Genomic DNA, 14,918 nt, shown 5'->3' on the forward strand with positions numbered 1-14,918 from the left:
ATAAACTTCCTTCTCATTTGCACAAATTAAGATAATGCTAAATTAAGTACATTAGAAATTTTGATTCATGTAGAAGACTAGGTCTAAAAGACAGGTAATCTAACGAGTATATTTATTTCTAATATACATGGACATAATGTTTTGCATGCCTACTTAATTATACCATGTTGAGTATACAGCAAATCATCTTGCCTGCCCTGAATAAACCAGTTCTAATTTTACTTTATCCTTGGCTACATAAATCCAATTAAACTGCTATTCTTACTAGGAAAGCTGTTTTTAAAACTTAATAGGGTTATTTAAGAAATGAAGTGAATTTCATGATAATCTGTGTACTATGTGCATAAGCTAAGCAAAGAACAATAGAGAAAAAAGAATGAACTTATTTAAACTTAGGAGTTTTAAATATTTTGGGTCACTTTTCACTCCTTTCTTCAATGTCATACATTTTAATATGACTTACTGGTTTCTGCTTTATGATGACAGCAATACAAATAAGTGAGTCAACTTTTAAGGTTCTTGTACACTGTAAAGTCAAAACATCAGCTTTGAAATCTACTCTTGCAGATTTAAGAACCAATGACATAGCAAATGATAAGTCATATTCTGAATTCTTCTTCAAATTATGAACATAACAAAATAACTATATTACTAGCCATTCCTTTATGTATGTAAATATGATATTAGGCTCTTATGGATTATTTTATGTAGAAATCTTCACCAATTAAAAATGAAGACATTACATAAGCTGAACACTACTGTTACCCTTTCTTTTACCAGGATAAATCTAGTCAAAACAAGATCATTATTTGCAAAGACTAGACTTAAACTAAAAGTGTCTTCCCAAATATCATAGGAAGTGTTGACGAACATTTTTTTCTTTCATGACTTACTTTTGATTTTAGGATTTCAGGAACTGGAGGGAAGTAATCCTCATAGGAACCATTTCGGAGAAAAGATTTTTTAAATCGAATCGTGGACTGCAGAAGCCTCAGATTTTCTGTAGAGGGAAGAAGAATTATTTTATATGAATTGTAAGGTTACTTGGGAAGTACATTTGAAAGACACCTTTATCCTGATTTATTACTAGGTTTTTTTTATGATAATAGCCTACTTCAATCTAAATATAAGATGAGTGAAAATTTAACCTTTCCTACAACCATGTGGACTACAGAGTTCATTATTTTTAAAATATTCATGGATATTCTGCTTAGAGATAAAAATATTTCCAGCAAAGGTGCTACATGGTTTTGACTCTCTATGAACTAAATATGCTCTTATTTCTTCATTGAATATATTATTCAGTTGAAGCATTTTGGGGAGGATAGGTCATATAATCACTGTGATATAAATATGCCCTTCCAACCTTAATTAATTCATGCCAGGTAAACAAAGACAAAGCTTAAATATGTGTTGTGCTATTTTCTTGCTATCAAATGCCAAAAATATATTTTGGTGTGGGAAAAAAGAATATGTATCCCCTAGAAAATGTGAGAAAATACATGTTTTATCTATAAAAATTAAGAATATTATATTTAATTACCATCTTCCTGGTTGCTCACCTTAGGCAGAAAATCGAAAGTAAAATGTGTGAAGGTGGAAAGTAAAAATAGACTACCACAAGTTCTTTTATTTTATGTAATTTATGCCTGCTTTTGGAACTCTGCATTATCACTCCTTGTTATGTTTTAACAACTAAGATTATCAAGGGCATAGAAAAATGTTATGAATGGTTATATAAGCCCCTAATGACTCTGGACACTTGGAAAGTTTGTCCAGGTGGCCATTGTAGCATTATCCAGTAAATGATCATTACATTAAAATTTGTCCAGGTAACCTGCTGCACTAATAGCAGCAACAGTAATATAATAGTAGGATTACATCTTCCCTTCAGATATTAAATCCCTACACTGAAACTGATACATATGAAATTTAAGTTTTATTTAAAAAATCTTTCTTTCATAAGCAGATGTTTTAAAGGACTTAATTGTTCAGAACAGAAATAGAAGCCAGGAGCAGAGTTTCACTGTTAAGAGTTTTACCTGATGAGCCCCTGGCCAGATCGTCAGTCACGTTTCTCACGCAGGCCAAGTAAGGAAAATAAGGACTATGTGATGATATATTTAAGATGGCATCTTCAAAGTTTTCCAGGATAAGAAGCCTGTAGCATTTGGAAAGAATATATACATTAAATCATTTAAACAAAAAGCGAGGCCATTTGTTGAGGTCACATTAGTTCCGGGTGACTTGGCTTTGGTTGATGGGTACCAGAACACTGGGAATGTACCCATCCCGCCTGATCTAGCCCAAGTGCCCAAGGGCAGCACTATTCAGGATGCACTGAGCACTTGCTGTTTTCAGGGCACAGTCTTTATTAAACTTATTTTGATAATTGTCCTCAAATTAACCTCTTCCTGATTTCCTTTCAAATTGCCTGCCATCTGAGGACATAGCCAAAAGCCATTGAGGCATATATGCCTCAAAGAACACGTATGTGTGTGTGACATATGGCCTGTCACTTCAATTGGGAGACTACCTCTATTTTGTAAATCCTTCCCTTAGGGTCTACTGTTGAATTTTGTGTACAGTAAAGAGAGAAGAAATGTCCATGTCTGATTTGGGGGTCATCTGCTAAGAATCACACTGCACATTATGCAAATCAATGAGTCCTATCAGAGGTTTAACAAGATGTTATTTACAATATTAGTGGGAGAAACTTATTCTGGCATAGCTAGTGAACGCAGGAAAATGTTTGCACTAATATTAAAGAAACCTCAGGGTGTTTAGATGTGGGTTAATGACACTGAATCCTTGAGGAACTTTAAAAAGAAAATGATTCAATGCCAGGAAAAGTCTCTAAATTAGCCATGAGAGCACAGCATAGTGGTCATTTGAATGACTCTCATTTAAATACAATTCATAACCTCCAGATTTAAAAAAAAAACACTCATTCCAAAAACCTTCTGCTTTTATTTAAGCATCTCCTTCACTACAGACTCTGGGTAATACTATATATAGTTGTCTCAGCTTTGAGATAGTTAGCCTCATTATTTATCAATGCCTCCTTATAGATAATCAATGCTATTTGTCAATTCACAAATAAAGGACAGGACAGTATATTCTTAGACTAAATTTTCTGGCCAAAACAACAGAAATCATCTATTAGGGAAATTTCTAAATCACATTATGACTATAAAAAACCCAATAGGCATGTGTTAGATAACAAAACTAACCTTGTTGCATAGCTAACCACATAGTATCAAGTCATGTCTACATATAGCTAAGTTTCCCAATGCTCCAACCATGAAATCAGTGAGTCAAGTCAAATCAAGTCATTGTACAATGTACTCATAGCACTGTCCTAAGACAAAATGCCCTGAGCCAGTATCTTGGAATATATAATAGTTTTAAGATGGTTGAGAGAAATGAGAAGTAATCTCAGAAAGAAGATCCTAAAGATAAAATATAAGATAGAATTTGAGAATCTAAAACATCAAAGAGGAAACAAGTGGAATTATGGTGATAATTATAAATTTACTGCATCTATTCTCTTTTGGGGGGAGATGATCCATTTATTTTACTTGGTACAGTAACATGTACAGGTTTCGAGATAAACTTGGGTTTCCTGTGAACAGCTTGGAAGAATGATCCATTTAATTTAGTATCCTACTCCTTGCTCATTCTGAGACCATCCCTGTCACAGAACTTAGCATTTTTTTTTTTTTTTTTTGTACATTACGGACTTGAGTTACTAGCAATTGAGTAAATGAATTCATCAGTGGGCATTCTAGGAGGATGCAGAGATCCTGGCTGCTTATTTGAGAAGAGACCAATGAGGCACATGCAGGGTAGGTAGCTCCTGCCTCAGTGAGACCGTCCTCCCTCATCTCTCTCACCTTACCTCACTATTCTCAGTACTGCCCTTCCTTCTTTTATGTTTGCTTTGCTCTGGCACAGTTATTACAGTATAGAGCCAGTTCCAGCAGGGTGCAGTGCTGAGCAGCAAAATACTAGCCTAAACATCCAGATGGACTGGAGCAACAGACACCCATGGTTATTGTCAAGATTAGAATAAAGAACAGTTGGGTTTGAAGTAACCTTGCAATATCATCTAAGTCCTTCTCTTAGTTTTTTAAGAAGCATTTGATTATCAACATTTTTTGAGAATGAATTTAACATACCCCCCAAATTAAGAGTCCGTGTGTGTGTGCTACTATTTTGGCACAAACACCCAGTGAGTCTTTTAAACCATTTGATTTATGTATCCTTGATACATAATCCTAACTCCCAAGAGTGCTTACAATAAAAGGTGAGCTGTATATGTGCACATGCTTGACACCTCGCACAAAGAGAAACAATTAACGAAAATAATGATGGAGAAGAGCCGTGAGAGAAAAGTATTTTTGAGTAGATTTCTTTAAAAACAAAACCTCTTTTATTCTTTTATCTTATGTCACTATTGCTACTCTGTGATTATTTTTAAGTGGGAATGGAAAGGAAGTCTGAAGATAAGAAATCCCTTAATTTCATCAATCACAACAAGAGCCATCGTAAAAGTATTGAATTCTTCCTAATAAACTGTCAGCCAGCTGTCAGCAGCTAACTACATTTGCTGTGGAATGGGCGAGGCTGAGCCACCAGCACTGTCAAGGCTCGGGTGCTTCCAGGCTCTGATAAAGACACCTGGTGTCAGCAATAAACGTCTACCTATTTCAACTTAAAAGGTGGTTTAAAAATTTCTTAGTTTCGATTGCTATATAGGGAGCGTGTTTAAAAGACCTATGTATTTGAAACATGGCAGGGCTGGGGATATAGCTCAGTTGGTAGAGTGTTTGCCTCACAAGCACAAGGCCCCGGGTTCAAATCCCCAACACAGCAAAAAAAAAAAAAAAAAAAGAAAAGAACATGGCAGCCTGGTTGTGGGGAAGAGTCCCTCTGGGACAAGAACCTGAATCAGCCACCATGGAGGAGGAAGGAAATGGTGGGAGAACAGGAAGTGGTTGTTTATGCAAGGATTTTACCTAGAATTTACTCTGAGTCAGAGACCTTTTCATCAATAAGAGCAAGTTTATAAGCAGCTTCTTAGATTCTATTTTAGGAAAAAAATGAAGAGTTAAAAATAAGTTCTACTCTTTCTTCATATTATGTTAGTTTATTTTAACTGAAACAAAATTGTACGTATTATGGGACACTGTGATATTTTGATACATGTCTACATTGTGTTAGGTTAAACATATCCTCAGACAGTTATCATTTCTTCATGGTGAAAACATACTAGCTTTTTGCAGTATGCAGTTGATAATCATCTATAATCACCATATTGCACAATAGCACACCAGAAGTTCTTGTTCCTAACTAGATTTTAGTATCCGTTAATCAATATTTCCCTATCCTCCTACTCTTTATTTTTATTTGAATAAATATCCATTAGCACAAAAATGTATTTAGGGGGACTAAAGTCAAAGAATTTTAAGAGTTTAATTTATCAGATTGAAGCAACCCTCATTTGGCCAACTATCTAATCTCTATGTTTGCCTCGAATAGCAGAAATTTATGTCCATCAGCCATGGTAGGGAACTGCTTAATATCCTACTATCATTATTACAGTTACTTCAGGAATCTGCTTACATCAATGGTCTTTAGTCCCCATGGTTCCTCCTGTTATTTCCTCCACATATTCCTGGCACTCTTTATACACCCCAGTAAAAGTCCAAAGTTATCTATCAACAGTCTTGTCTGTCTGCCTACCAGACAAATATTGCATTACCTTGAGCATACATACGAAATATTTTGGTTCTTTAAAAACTAAGGGAAATATTAATGTGAAAAATTGTGTGCTGCTGTGGTCTGAATGTTTTTATCCCCCTAAATTCATGTATTGAAACCCTAACTCCCAAGGTGACAGTATTAGGAGGTGGGACCTATGGTAGGTGGTCAAGTAACAAGAGCAGAGTTTGTACAAATAGCAATGGGGATGACCCTTATGAGTAAAAGTGGCCACAGAGGGGTGCCTTGCCCCTTTCACCATGAAGGGCAGAGTGAGACGGCACCATCTCTGAACCTGAGAGCAGGCCCACATTGGACCCAAATCTGCTGGGGCCTTGATATAGGACTTCCCAGCCTGAAAAAGTATAAATAAATTTATATTGTTTAAAAACTTCCTTATTTATGGCATTTTGCAATAGCAGCTTGAACAGACTAACACAGATGCTTATATATTTTTCATGGTGAAACACTTTAAAAGAGTTGGAAACTGACTCCACAAGCTTAAAGCAGCACGCAGACTTGACATGTTAGGTCTAGCGACACAATCATAGCAGTGAAAAAGAGGTACTCATGTAGTATCTTCCAAAAAATGTCATTCAACAATTCCACCAGAAAGTTTCCACTTTACTACACTTGTGCTCTGTCCTTTCCGCTGGTGGTCAATCGTTGGTTTTTATATCCCATGGTTTCAGACACTACTAATAGAATTGTGTTTATGAACTGTTTTAATTGCTTATTCTGCCAAGTTACCAACCAATTTAGAAACAAAGACTTACTGAGCAGCCAGACTGCTTGGGGACAGTGTCTGTCCATCATCATCACTCCACAGGTGTGTTGTGTTATCAGAGTCACCTAAAGTAATAACATTTATATAGGTAAATATTTAACAAATGTTGCTTAAAGTTTTTTTTTTCCTCTCAGCAAAAAACCATTCCAAGTCACTATCAGGGAAGGGAAGAGAAAGGGGCTAAGGGAAAGAGAGGCGAGAAGGGAGAGACGGGGAAAAGGGGAGAGAAGAGGTGGGGGAAAGGGAAGGGGAGAGAGTGAACAAGATCAAAGCACCATACATGCCTGTATGGAAATGTCACAGTGAAACACATTAATCTGTGCAATTAATACACATTACTAACTGTCATTTTAAAGAAAAAATGTAGCATGTACAGAAAAAACTTAAGTGAAATTAATGGAGATAAAATGAAAAAAGTCTAAACATTTTTTTTCCTAAAGAATTTTACAGAAGATGTTCATGCTCTTTTTGTTGGAATAATTTAGGATATTTACAGGAAATAGGTGCCTGCTGATCAAAATCATCCCAATAGTCAAATGCATGCATTTCCAACAAATTTTCTCCATGCCTTAACCTACCACACTATTTTCTCACAAGACTCCTTTGCAGAGATTACTCTCAAATCTCATTGTGAAGATTGACTACAACATGATTTGTTAATCAAATGAAGCTAATTTTCCCTCTTACAGGTCACTGGACTTCTTTTCTTTTGGGGGGGAGGATGTGGGGGTCTTCAGTTGCTTATAATATAGCCTTGGGAAACATCTGCCATCACCATTGAGTATTCTCTACATTTCAAAAAAATAGCCACTGATCATCGAATGCAGCTACGAATGCAAATTGCCTAATGTTGACAGAACTGTTCCGAGTCATCTCAAATATTAAGGACTTACAGAGCGTGGAAGGCAATCACCAAGTTGGATCTTATGGAAACTATCTGTGAAGATCCAATTCAACATGGAGAAGTTAAACAGGTCACTGATTCAGCTGGCCACAAAGGTTATATAATAAGAGTAAGTGAACAATAGCATTCACGTGAGAAATTTGAAATGAAAATTCCTTGGATGGGTACTGCATAAATAAAAGCACCATAATTTCAATGCTTTAAGTCAGTTCCTTTAGGAACACAGTATCACATATTTCAGTCTTCTCTTTAGACATTACTCATTTCTTATAAATAATCCAATATGGTTCAGTGCTTCCTCTTTTAACATTGGTCTAGACTTTCTTTTTAATTCCTTCTCTTTTCTTTCTTGGCTACTGGGGATTTAACCCAGGGGCACTTTACTATTGAGCCATATTCCTAGCTCCCCCACTTTTTTTTTTTTTTAAATTTTAAGGCAGTCTCACTAATTTGCTTAGGGCCTCGATAGGTTGCTAGACTGGCCTCAAATTTGCAATCCTCCTGTCTCAGCCTCCTGAGTTGGGGTCTAATTGCTTTCAATAGAATACTTTATTGCCTGCTTTAATATTTTTCCATTGCTTCTAGGTAGTACATCCTAAAGCTTTCTAAGAAGGTCCTAATGCAAAACTATGTCATCCATGCATTTTCTGGTGCTGATTGGTTTATCTTATTTAAATTAACTTGTCCATAAAAAGTACTACCCCAGAATTTAAAACCCCTTTATCTACCTCCTGCATCCTTCTTGTTTAAGTAATATTTGCTTGGTCACTAGTAACTAGCAGAGTGGCTTTTTCACTTTTCCTTTTTTTTACTCTTTTTTTTTACTCTTTTTCAGAAGAGTAGATTTTCCTGTGCTTTGCCCAAGGTGCAGCTGAATATTATTTTTCTACTGATAGAACACACATCTGCAAGTTCAAGTACCAAGAATGAAGATGCCCAGAATAAATAAACCAAATTAATAATAGTAAAACCTATTACTTATTGGTATTCACATATAATCAAGAATAGAGACCTAATGAGATTTAAGTTTTAGCAATGTAAAAGTTTACAAAACTGCTTTTCCAAGATCAAATATCACTCTGAACTCCTATGTGATGCTCAGCGAGTCGGCATTTGTATACTATGTGGTTATGGAGTTTCTTTTTCATTAAGCTATTAAAGTAAGTAACTAGTAGAAATTAACTTTATGTTATCAATGATAGACTTGACCTTGAAGTTAAGTAGAAATTTTCCCCTCTGGCCACTAAGGACTATAAAGTATCTTGGAAGATACTGTATAAACAGGCCTAAATGAAGCGGAAAATGTTACAAACCTCTGATTTTTGTAGGATTGGGCATGTTTAAAAGTGGAACCGCAGGCATCTAGTGAACAGATACTCTTTTGCATTGGTAAGGATTGCTTTCTATTTAAAAATGAAATTTCATATAACATGCTACTTTGCAAAAGGCAAATTCCAATAAGTCACAAAGGTAATCTTTACTCCCAAAACTCAGTCTTTATAAATGGAAATACTAGAGCTTATTAACTGTATCAGGGATCCTTGCTGAGACTTAGATCCCTTAGGACAGAAGGAAGACAACCTTCTTCCCAGGGGCTTCTTAGCACCTCCCTGCTATCATGGTTGCTGAGGAGGCTCCTGAAGAACCCCTGAGCGTGTTCACAACTCAGGTGGAATCAGAGATGGACATGGCGAGAAGGAATCAGCAATCAGAGTGCAGCAATCAGAGTGTGGAGGGGAGGGAGGATGCTGGAAAAGCTTACCCTGTGGGGAGAAGTACAGCGCGAAAGGCCACACCCCCTCAGGGGCTGAATGTGGGAGCAGCAGAGAGGGAGAGGTCTGGTGTGGCAGGTACTCGCAAGACCAGGTAAGAAACCCTGAACTCAAGTGTGTCTATGTCCCCAAGAGAAAACGGGAGTGAGGCCACCTACGTGAGAACTCATAGAACCTGGCTTTGAGGACAGACAGATCCAGGTTCAACCCCAGCTTGGCCACCTGCTGTGTGTATAACTAGGCAGTGTCCAGCCTCTTTTGCCTCGGTTTCTTTGTCTGTGAAATGGGATGATAGCTGCACCTCACAGAATTGTTTTGAGAGTAAAAGGAATTGACACTCTGCATTAACACAAGAAATACTATTATTTTCTCTACTTGAAATACTGATGTGAGATCTAACAAGGCTCTCTTTACCCTGTTGTGCATTAAAGAGGTGCCAGGCAACTCTTCTGTGAGTTACCACCCTGCCCCAGCTTTACTGGTGTAAAACCACGCAAGAAAATAAGTTTATTTAAAAAGTACTGCCGAATGCTAGGAAGACGAAGCATGGGGTGTGCTAGGCAATGTAACAGGTATCCACACCCAGGGCCAGAGACACCGGTGTTGCCAAATGAGAGTCACTGGTTCAGGACTGAGCTCCGTGAAGCCTCCCCAGAAATTTCTAGGAAGATTTTTCAAAGGCCACAGAATTTCTGCTCAAGCAGGTACAGGTACAGGGTTAATGACTTTTACAAAGAGATGTAAATGTATCTGCTTTAACCTCAGACTGATGAAATCTTAAGTGTATGAAATTTAAAAACAAAGAAAAGCTAAGCACATCCAAATTTTACAGATAAAAAACATTTTCCAGATGTATCTTCTTGTCACCTAGACCTCCAATGATACGTTTCAATAACTGCCAAAGTCATTAGCATATTCATAGACATGAGGCCTGGCCATTTTATACTGAAAATTGAGTTATGTCATTCACAGAGAAAAGTGTCTTGCTGCCTAATTAGTAAGAAGAGTTACTTACTTTTCTAAGTCACAGACAAGTTTTGTCCTTTGGAAAAAAGAAATCTTAACTTTATCATTTTATATTAATTATAAGGTATGAGTCTGCAGGTGAAAAGGACAAGAAAGGTAAGAATAATGTGAAGTTCTCAAGTTTTTAAAATGCAAACATAAAAAATACAGAGGAAATAATGAGTTTGCTAGTGCACTCTTTGGTTCTCTGGCCTGGACCTTTTTAAAAAAGTCTTCTTTACTATTGTTAAGACCATTAAATTTAGTAACAATCGATCTTGCAAGCTAGTCATTTGCTCTGTAATTGTAATATAAACATCTCTAGACTAATAGAAACTGGTACCCAAGAATATGTCACTCTTCAGGGTGTCACACTTTTCAAAACCTTCTCAAACCTGGTTCTCATATGAAAACTAGTATTTTAAGACAAAATAAGGAACAATGTCTTTGACATGATGCACATAGGATGCTTACTGTAGAATCCAAAAGCAATCCATAAATAAAAGCTGAGAAACACAGTTGACAACACTTAATTCTAAGTTTATTCAGGAGAGGTAAATGTTAACCCAACATTTTGCCTGGGAAGTAGAGATTAATTCCCTACAGCCCTGAACCTTTCCATGTGTCTGTGTGTATCTGTTCATGTGTTTCCCTGAGAGTGGTAAACAATGCTATTCTATATATGCAAAGGTGACATTTTCTGACTCAGGAGCAACATGCTACACTTGGTCTCACTGGAGTGACCGTGGGTGTGTACTGATATATTTGTGCTCTGATGTCACCATACACCCTCAGGATGGCTGGCTGAGGGGTATATTTTTGCTAATGAAAGAGTCTTCCTGATTAAAGAAATCCAAGTTTGGAAATGAGGGCACAAATCTTTCAATTCAGTTTAGGCCTTTGTTCCAAAACAATAGAAGTAGAAATCTATGTGTTGAGGCTTATTTTCTATCCCAAGGTAGACATAGTTTTACAAGCCCAGAGAGATAATTTTCACCAAAATTAAATCCCTAGGAAACTCTTAACCTTTTCTCAGCCAATTTTTCCTTTCTCCACGCTCTGACTTGAGATCTGAATTTATTTGTAGCATATGTATCCACCTAAGAATAATACCATCTCTGTGTGCTCACTTGAGTTGCACTCTGCTTTGTATTTCTAATGGGCTTTATGACACTGAATTCAATACAGTGAAGATGGAAATACAATACCTAGAGCTGGGGAGTCCAGAGTGTAGAGCAGATGCTTAACAGACTTCTGAAGGGTTCTGAAACCGTCGTGAGTTTCAACACGTGGATAAACCTTCTGCAGGACCAGCAGCGCCCTAACAAGTAGAAAAACAATTAAACCAGATTGTATTTCAAGGCTTGCAGACAGAAACAAAAGGTTATTCAAAGAGAAAATGGATGGAATTTAATTATTCTTATAATATAAAAGACAAGATGCTGCTTTTATAATTTAATTATACATTTATCTGTTCACGCATGAAATCCCAACCAAATGTTCTTGAACCAGAAGAGAGAACTTTATGTTTCCAGGATTGGAAAGTTTAACACTCAGACTTTGAAATAAGGGAGCAAAGTTCACATCACTTTTTTTTCTATTAAAACTTATAAATAACTGGTTAAGAAACACAATTTGCAAATAAAATAAAAAATTTAAAAAACACCAAAGATGTCGTGTTTTAATTAAAGGGAAAATTAAATATTAGAAATTATTTTCACTACAAAGCAAGCCTCTCCCCCACTGAAGAAAGCAAGTGCAGATAAAGGATAAAAATAATTCATTTCAGAAAGTATTTTATTATGAAGCATTTTATAAATATTAACCTTTTGCTAATCAAATGATAAATTTTTGAAAATGAATTGGAGGTTGCCCTGTTTAAAGACTGTCTTCTATCTGTAAGTGGTGCAGAGGAACTCTTCCAAAAGGTAGCTGAAAATTAATATCATAACTGGCATTGTCTTCCATTATATGTAGGTGTAGCCTATACTGGGGATAGGTAATCAGCAAATCCACTTTTGCTTGAATTCATTTTATATTTTAAAAAATCACAGTTAATTACTTAAAAAATATCTTTTTATCCCCTTCTGGTCATTAGTACATTTTTAAAGAAATGTTGCAACTGTACAAGGATGTCTGGATTTCATAATGTGGTTTATACCAACAGCGAAGGCTGAGCCAATGCTTTAATTAACCTGAGTAGTAACCAGAACAAAAAGCTTTTGTTAACAATTTGCTGTTATGAAGTTGAATGTAGAACAAATAAGCTAACAGTTTTTCCCTATCAGGCATCTTAGTAAACTGAAAGCTTACTCCAGCAGTAGGTCCAATTTGTATGTTTGCCCTCATGATATTCTATAACATTTGGGGAATTTTTAAAATTTAAATTAAGATTGTTTCAGTTTTGGTTCCCTAGATATGAATTAAAGCTGTTTAGAGAGCTAACCAATAAGTGTCCTCTAGGTTGTTTCTAATATAATATAAGGATTTTGAGAGAAAGAGGCATATAGTTATATAAATATATATTCATATATATTAATTTACATGATATATTATCTACATATAGTATTATATATTTAATATATTTATGTGTATATACACATACATATATATGTATATATACATATACACACCCACCATTTTTTTTTCTTTTTTTCTTTTTTTTTTAAGGTACCAGGGATTGATCTCTAGGGCACTCAACCACTGAGTCACATCCCGGGGCCCTTTTTTGTATTTTATTTAGAGACAGGGTCTCACTCAGTTGCTCAGTGCCTTGCTGTTGCTGAGGCTGGCTTAAAACTCCCGATCCTCCTGCCTCAGTCTCCTGAGCCACTGGGATTACAGGCACACACCACCATGCCCAGCTACACTCTCACCTTTATTAACATCTGTGCTAAAGTGCTAAAAGCTCATTTGCTCTGTGCTTAAATTATGTACATAGCAGAAGTATCACAAGAAATTTTTTTTTTTTACAAAAAAAAGCTTCTCTATGAACAATGGTAGTCCATCTAATTCTTACATTTTCTTACCTGTCTGCCTTTCGAAGAACATCAAATAGACTGCTGAGTGAGGTGTCATTCTGAAACATATTTGGAAAGCTAGAGAGGAGCTGCCACAGGGTTGCCTGTTCCTGCACTTGTGAGAAGAAGGACAGCACTTGGACTATTTCCTGGAACACTCTCTTCTGATTGTTGGGGTCACTTGAGATCTTAAAACACAAAACCACAGTCATGTGAGGCCTTAGCACTTATCATCACATGGCTTACTTTCTTTGAAAGCATCCGAAATGTAGATTGTTCACATAAGCACATCTTTTGGATCTTTGCTCAATTCAAAGCCATCTTTTATTTGGAGAGGCAACCATTTCTAAAATTCGTAAACATAATCAGACTTTCTGCATAAGTCCAGAAATTGGCATATTGAAAGTTTGGGTAACAAAACTGTATTTATGTAAAATAGGTTATATATCTGCAAATTAAAGTTAAATTCCTAAAACAACATTAGTTTCTGAGTAATGTTTTTCTCTTTCCTTGGGACATGATTTAGGAATTTCAGGGCTGTCTCCTCTCTATCCTCCATTAGATTCTTTGGTGGAGAACCCTTAAGACTAATTCATATGAATAGTAGAGACATAAAAATATAGTCTAAATACATTAATAATATATATGATAGACATTAAAATTACACATATTTAGCACAATAAAATATTTCTGAAGTTCTGCTGCAATGCGGGAAACTGTAGTTAACAATGAGTGATGGATGGTGAGTGAACATATGTAATAAATATACTCTGTACTATGAACAAGCAAATAAACAAAACCCATAATTTTGTTCTTGCATTAGATCATAAGATTCAGCTAGCTTACATATTTTCTTCATTATATTCCCACTCAAAGCAATTTTCTTAGCTCATTCATACCAGTGAAGCTGAGCTGAGTCTGTCTTAATTCAAGGTCTTTCATGCTGAGAGTGGGCTTTTGAACAGTGCATTTTTGATGACATATTCTATTCTACATGACTGCCAAGTTTGTTCAAAAAGGACATTAAGGGCTTTATATTGGATTGGCATTACTACAATAGTGACTAGTGTCTACAATCTGGTTCTTTTGGAAACTCAGATTACTGAATAATAATGGAAAATTCTGAAAAATTACTTAAAATAAAAATCAGAGAATTAAGGGAGAAATATTTATTCACATATTTCTTTTGAAGTGTTGATTAGTGTTATCATATTTTCACTATTGTCTATTAAAACTAGTATACACCAAATGTCATTAGCATTCTATAGTAGAATGTCCTTGGCCTAATGTGTACTGTCTTGGGGAGAAGTGTATATTGTCACATCAAAATTCAGCTTTACAAATTAGGCTTGGAATCAGTGAGGAAAAAAAAAAAAAAAAAAAAGACAGTTCCATTATTCTAACTTCTGATAGTTGGATAGCTCTGATACTTTAATTATTAAATTTGCACTATATCCTGAGTAATCTTTCTTACAGACATCAGAGAAAACAATATTTTTTAGCACAGAGCAAGCCAGAGTTATACTGCTAAGATATGTCTACATTAATCATAATGAGGAGATCCAAGATGGTGGACTATAGGGAGGCTACGTTTCTTGTCACTCCATAACTTGGGTTTCAAGCAGAGGATATCTGTTTCTTGGTGAGGCAGTTTTTCCAGCTTA

The 14,918-nt window shown here is 35.9% G+C and overlaps 1 protein-coding gene across 1 annotated transcript in view; it reads right to left on the bottom strand.

The window, feature by feature from the left end:
• Abca12 (ATP binding cassette subfamily A member 12) overlaps positions 1 to 14,918 on the bottom strand; it is a 168,821-nt gene that overhangs the window by 84,694 nt on the left and 69,209 nt on the right. Inside the window, 5 exon segments of the mRNA XM_047547620.1 lie at positions 894 to 1,000; positions 2,043 to 2,161; positions 6,543 to 6,618; positions 11,443 to 11,555; positions 13,264 to 13,442. Of these exon segments, the coding sequence (XP_047403576.1) occupies positions 894 to 1,000; positions 2,043 to 2,161; positions 6,543 to 6,618; positions 11,443 to 11,555; positions 13,264 to 13,442 (594 nt within the window).

Source organism: Sciurus carolinensis, chromosome 3 (genome assembly GCF_902686445.1).
Source record: "Sciurus carolinensis chromosome 3, mSciCar1.2, whole genome shotgun sequence".
Lineage (NCBI taxonomy): Eukaryota > Metazoa > Chordata > Mammalia > Rodentia > Sciuridae > Sciurus > Sciurus carolinensis.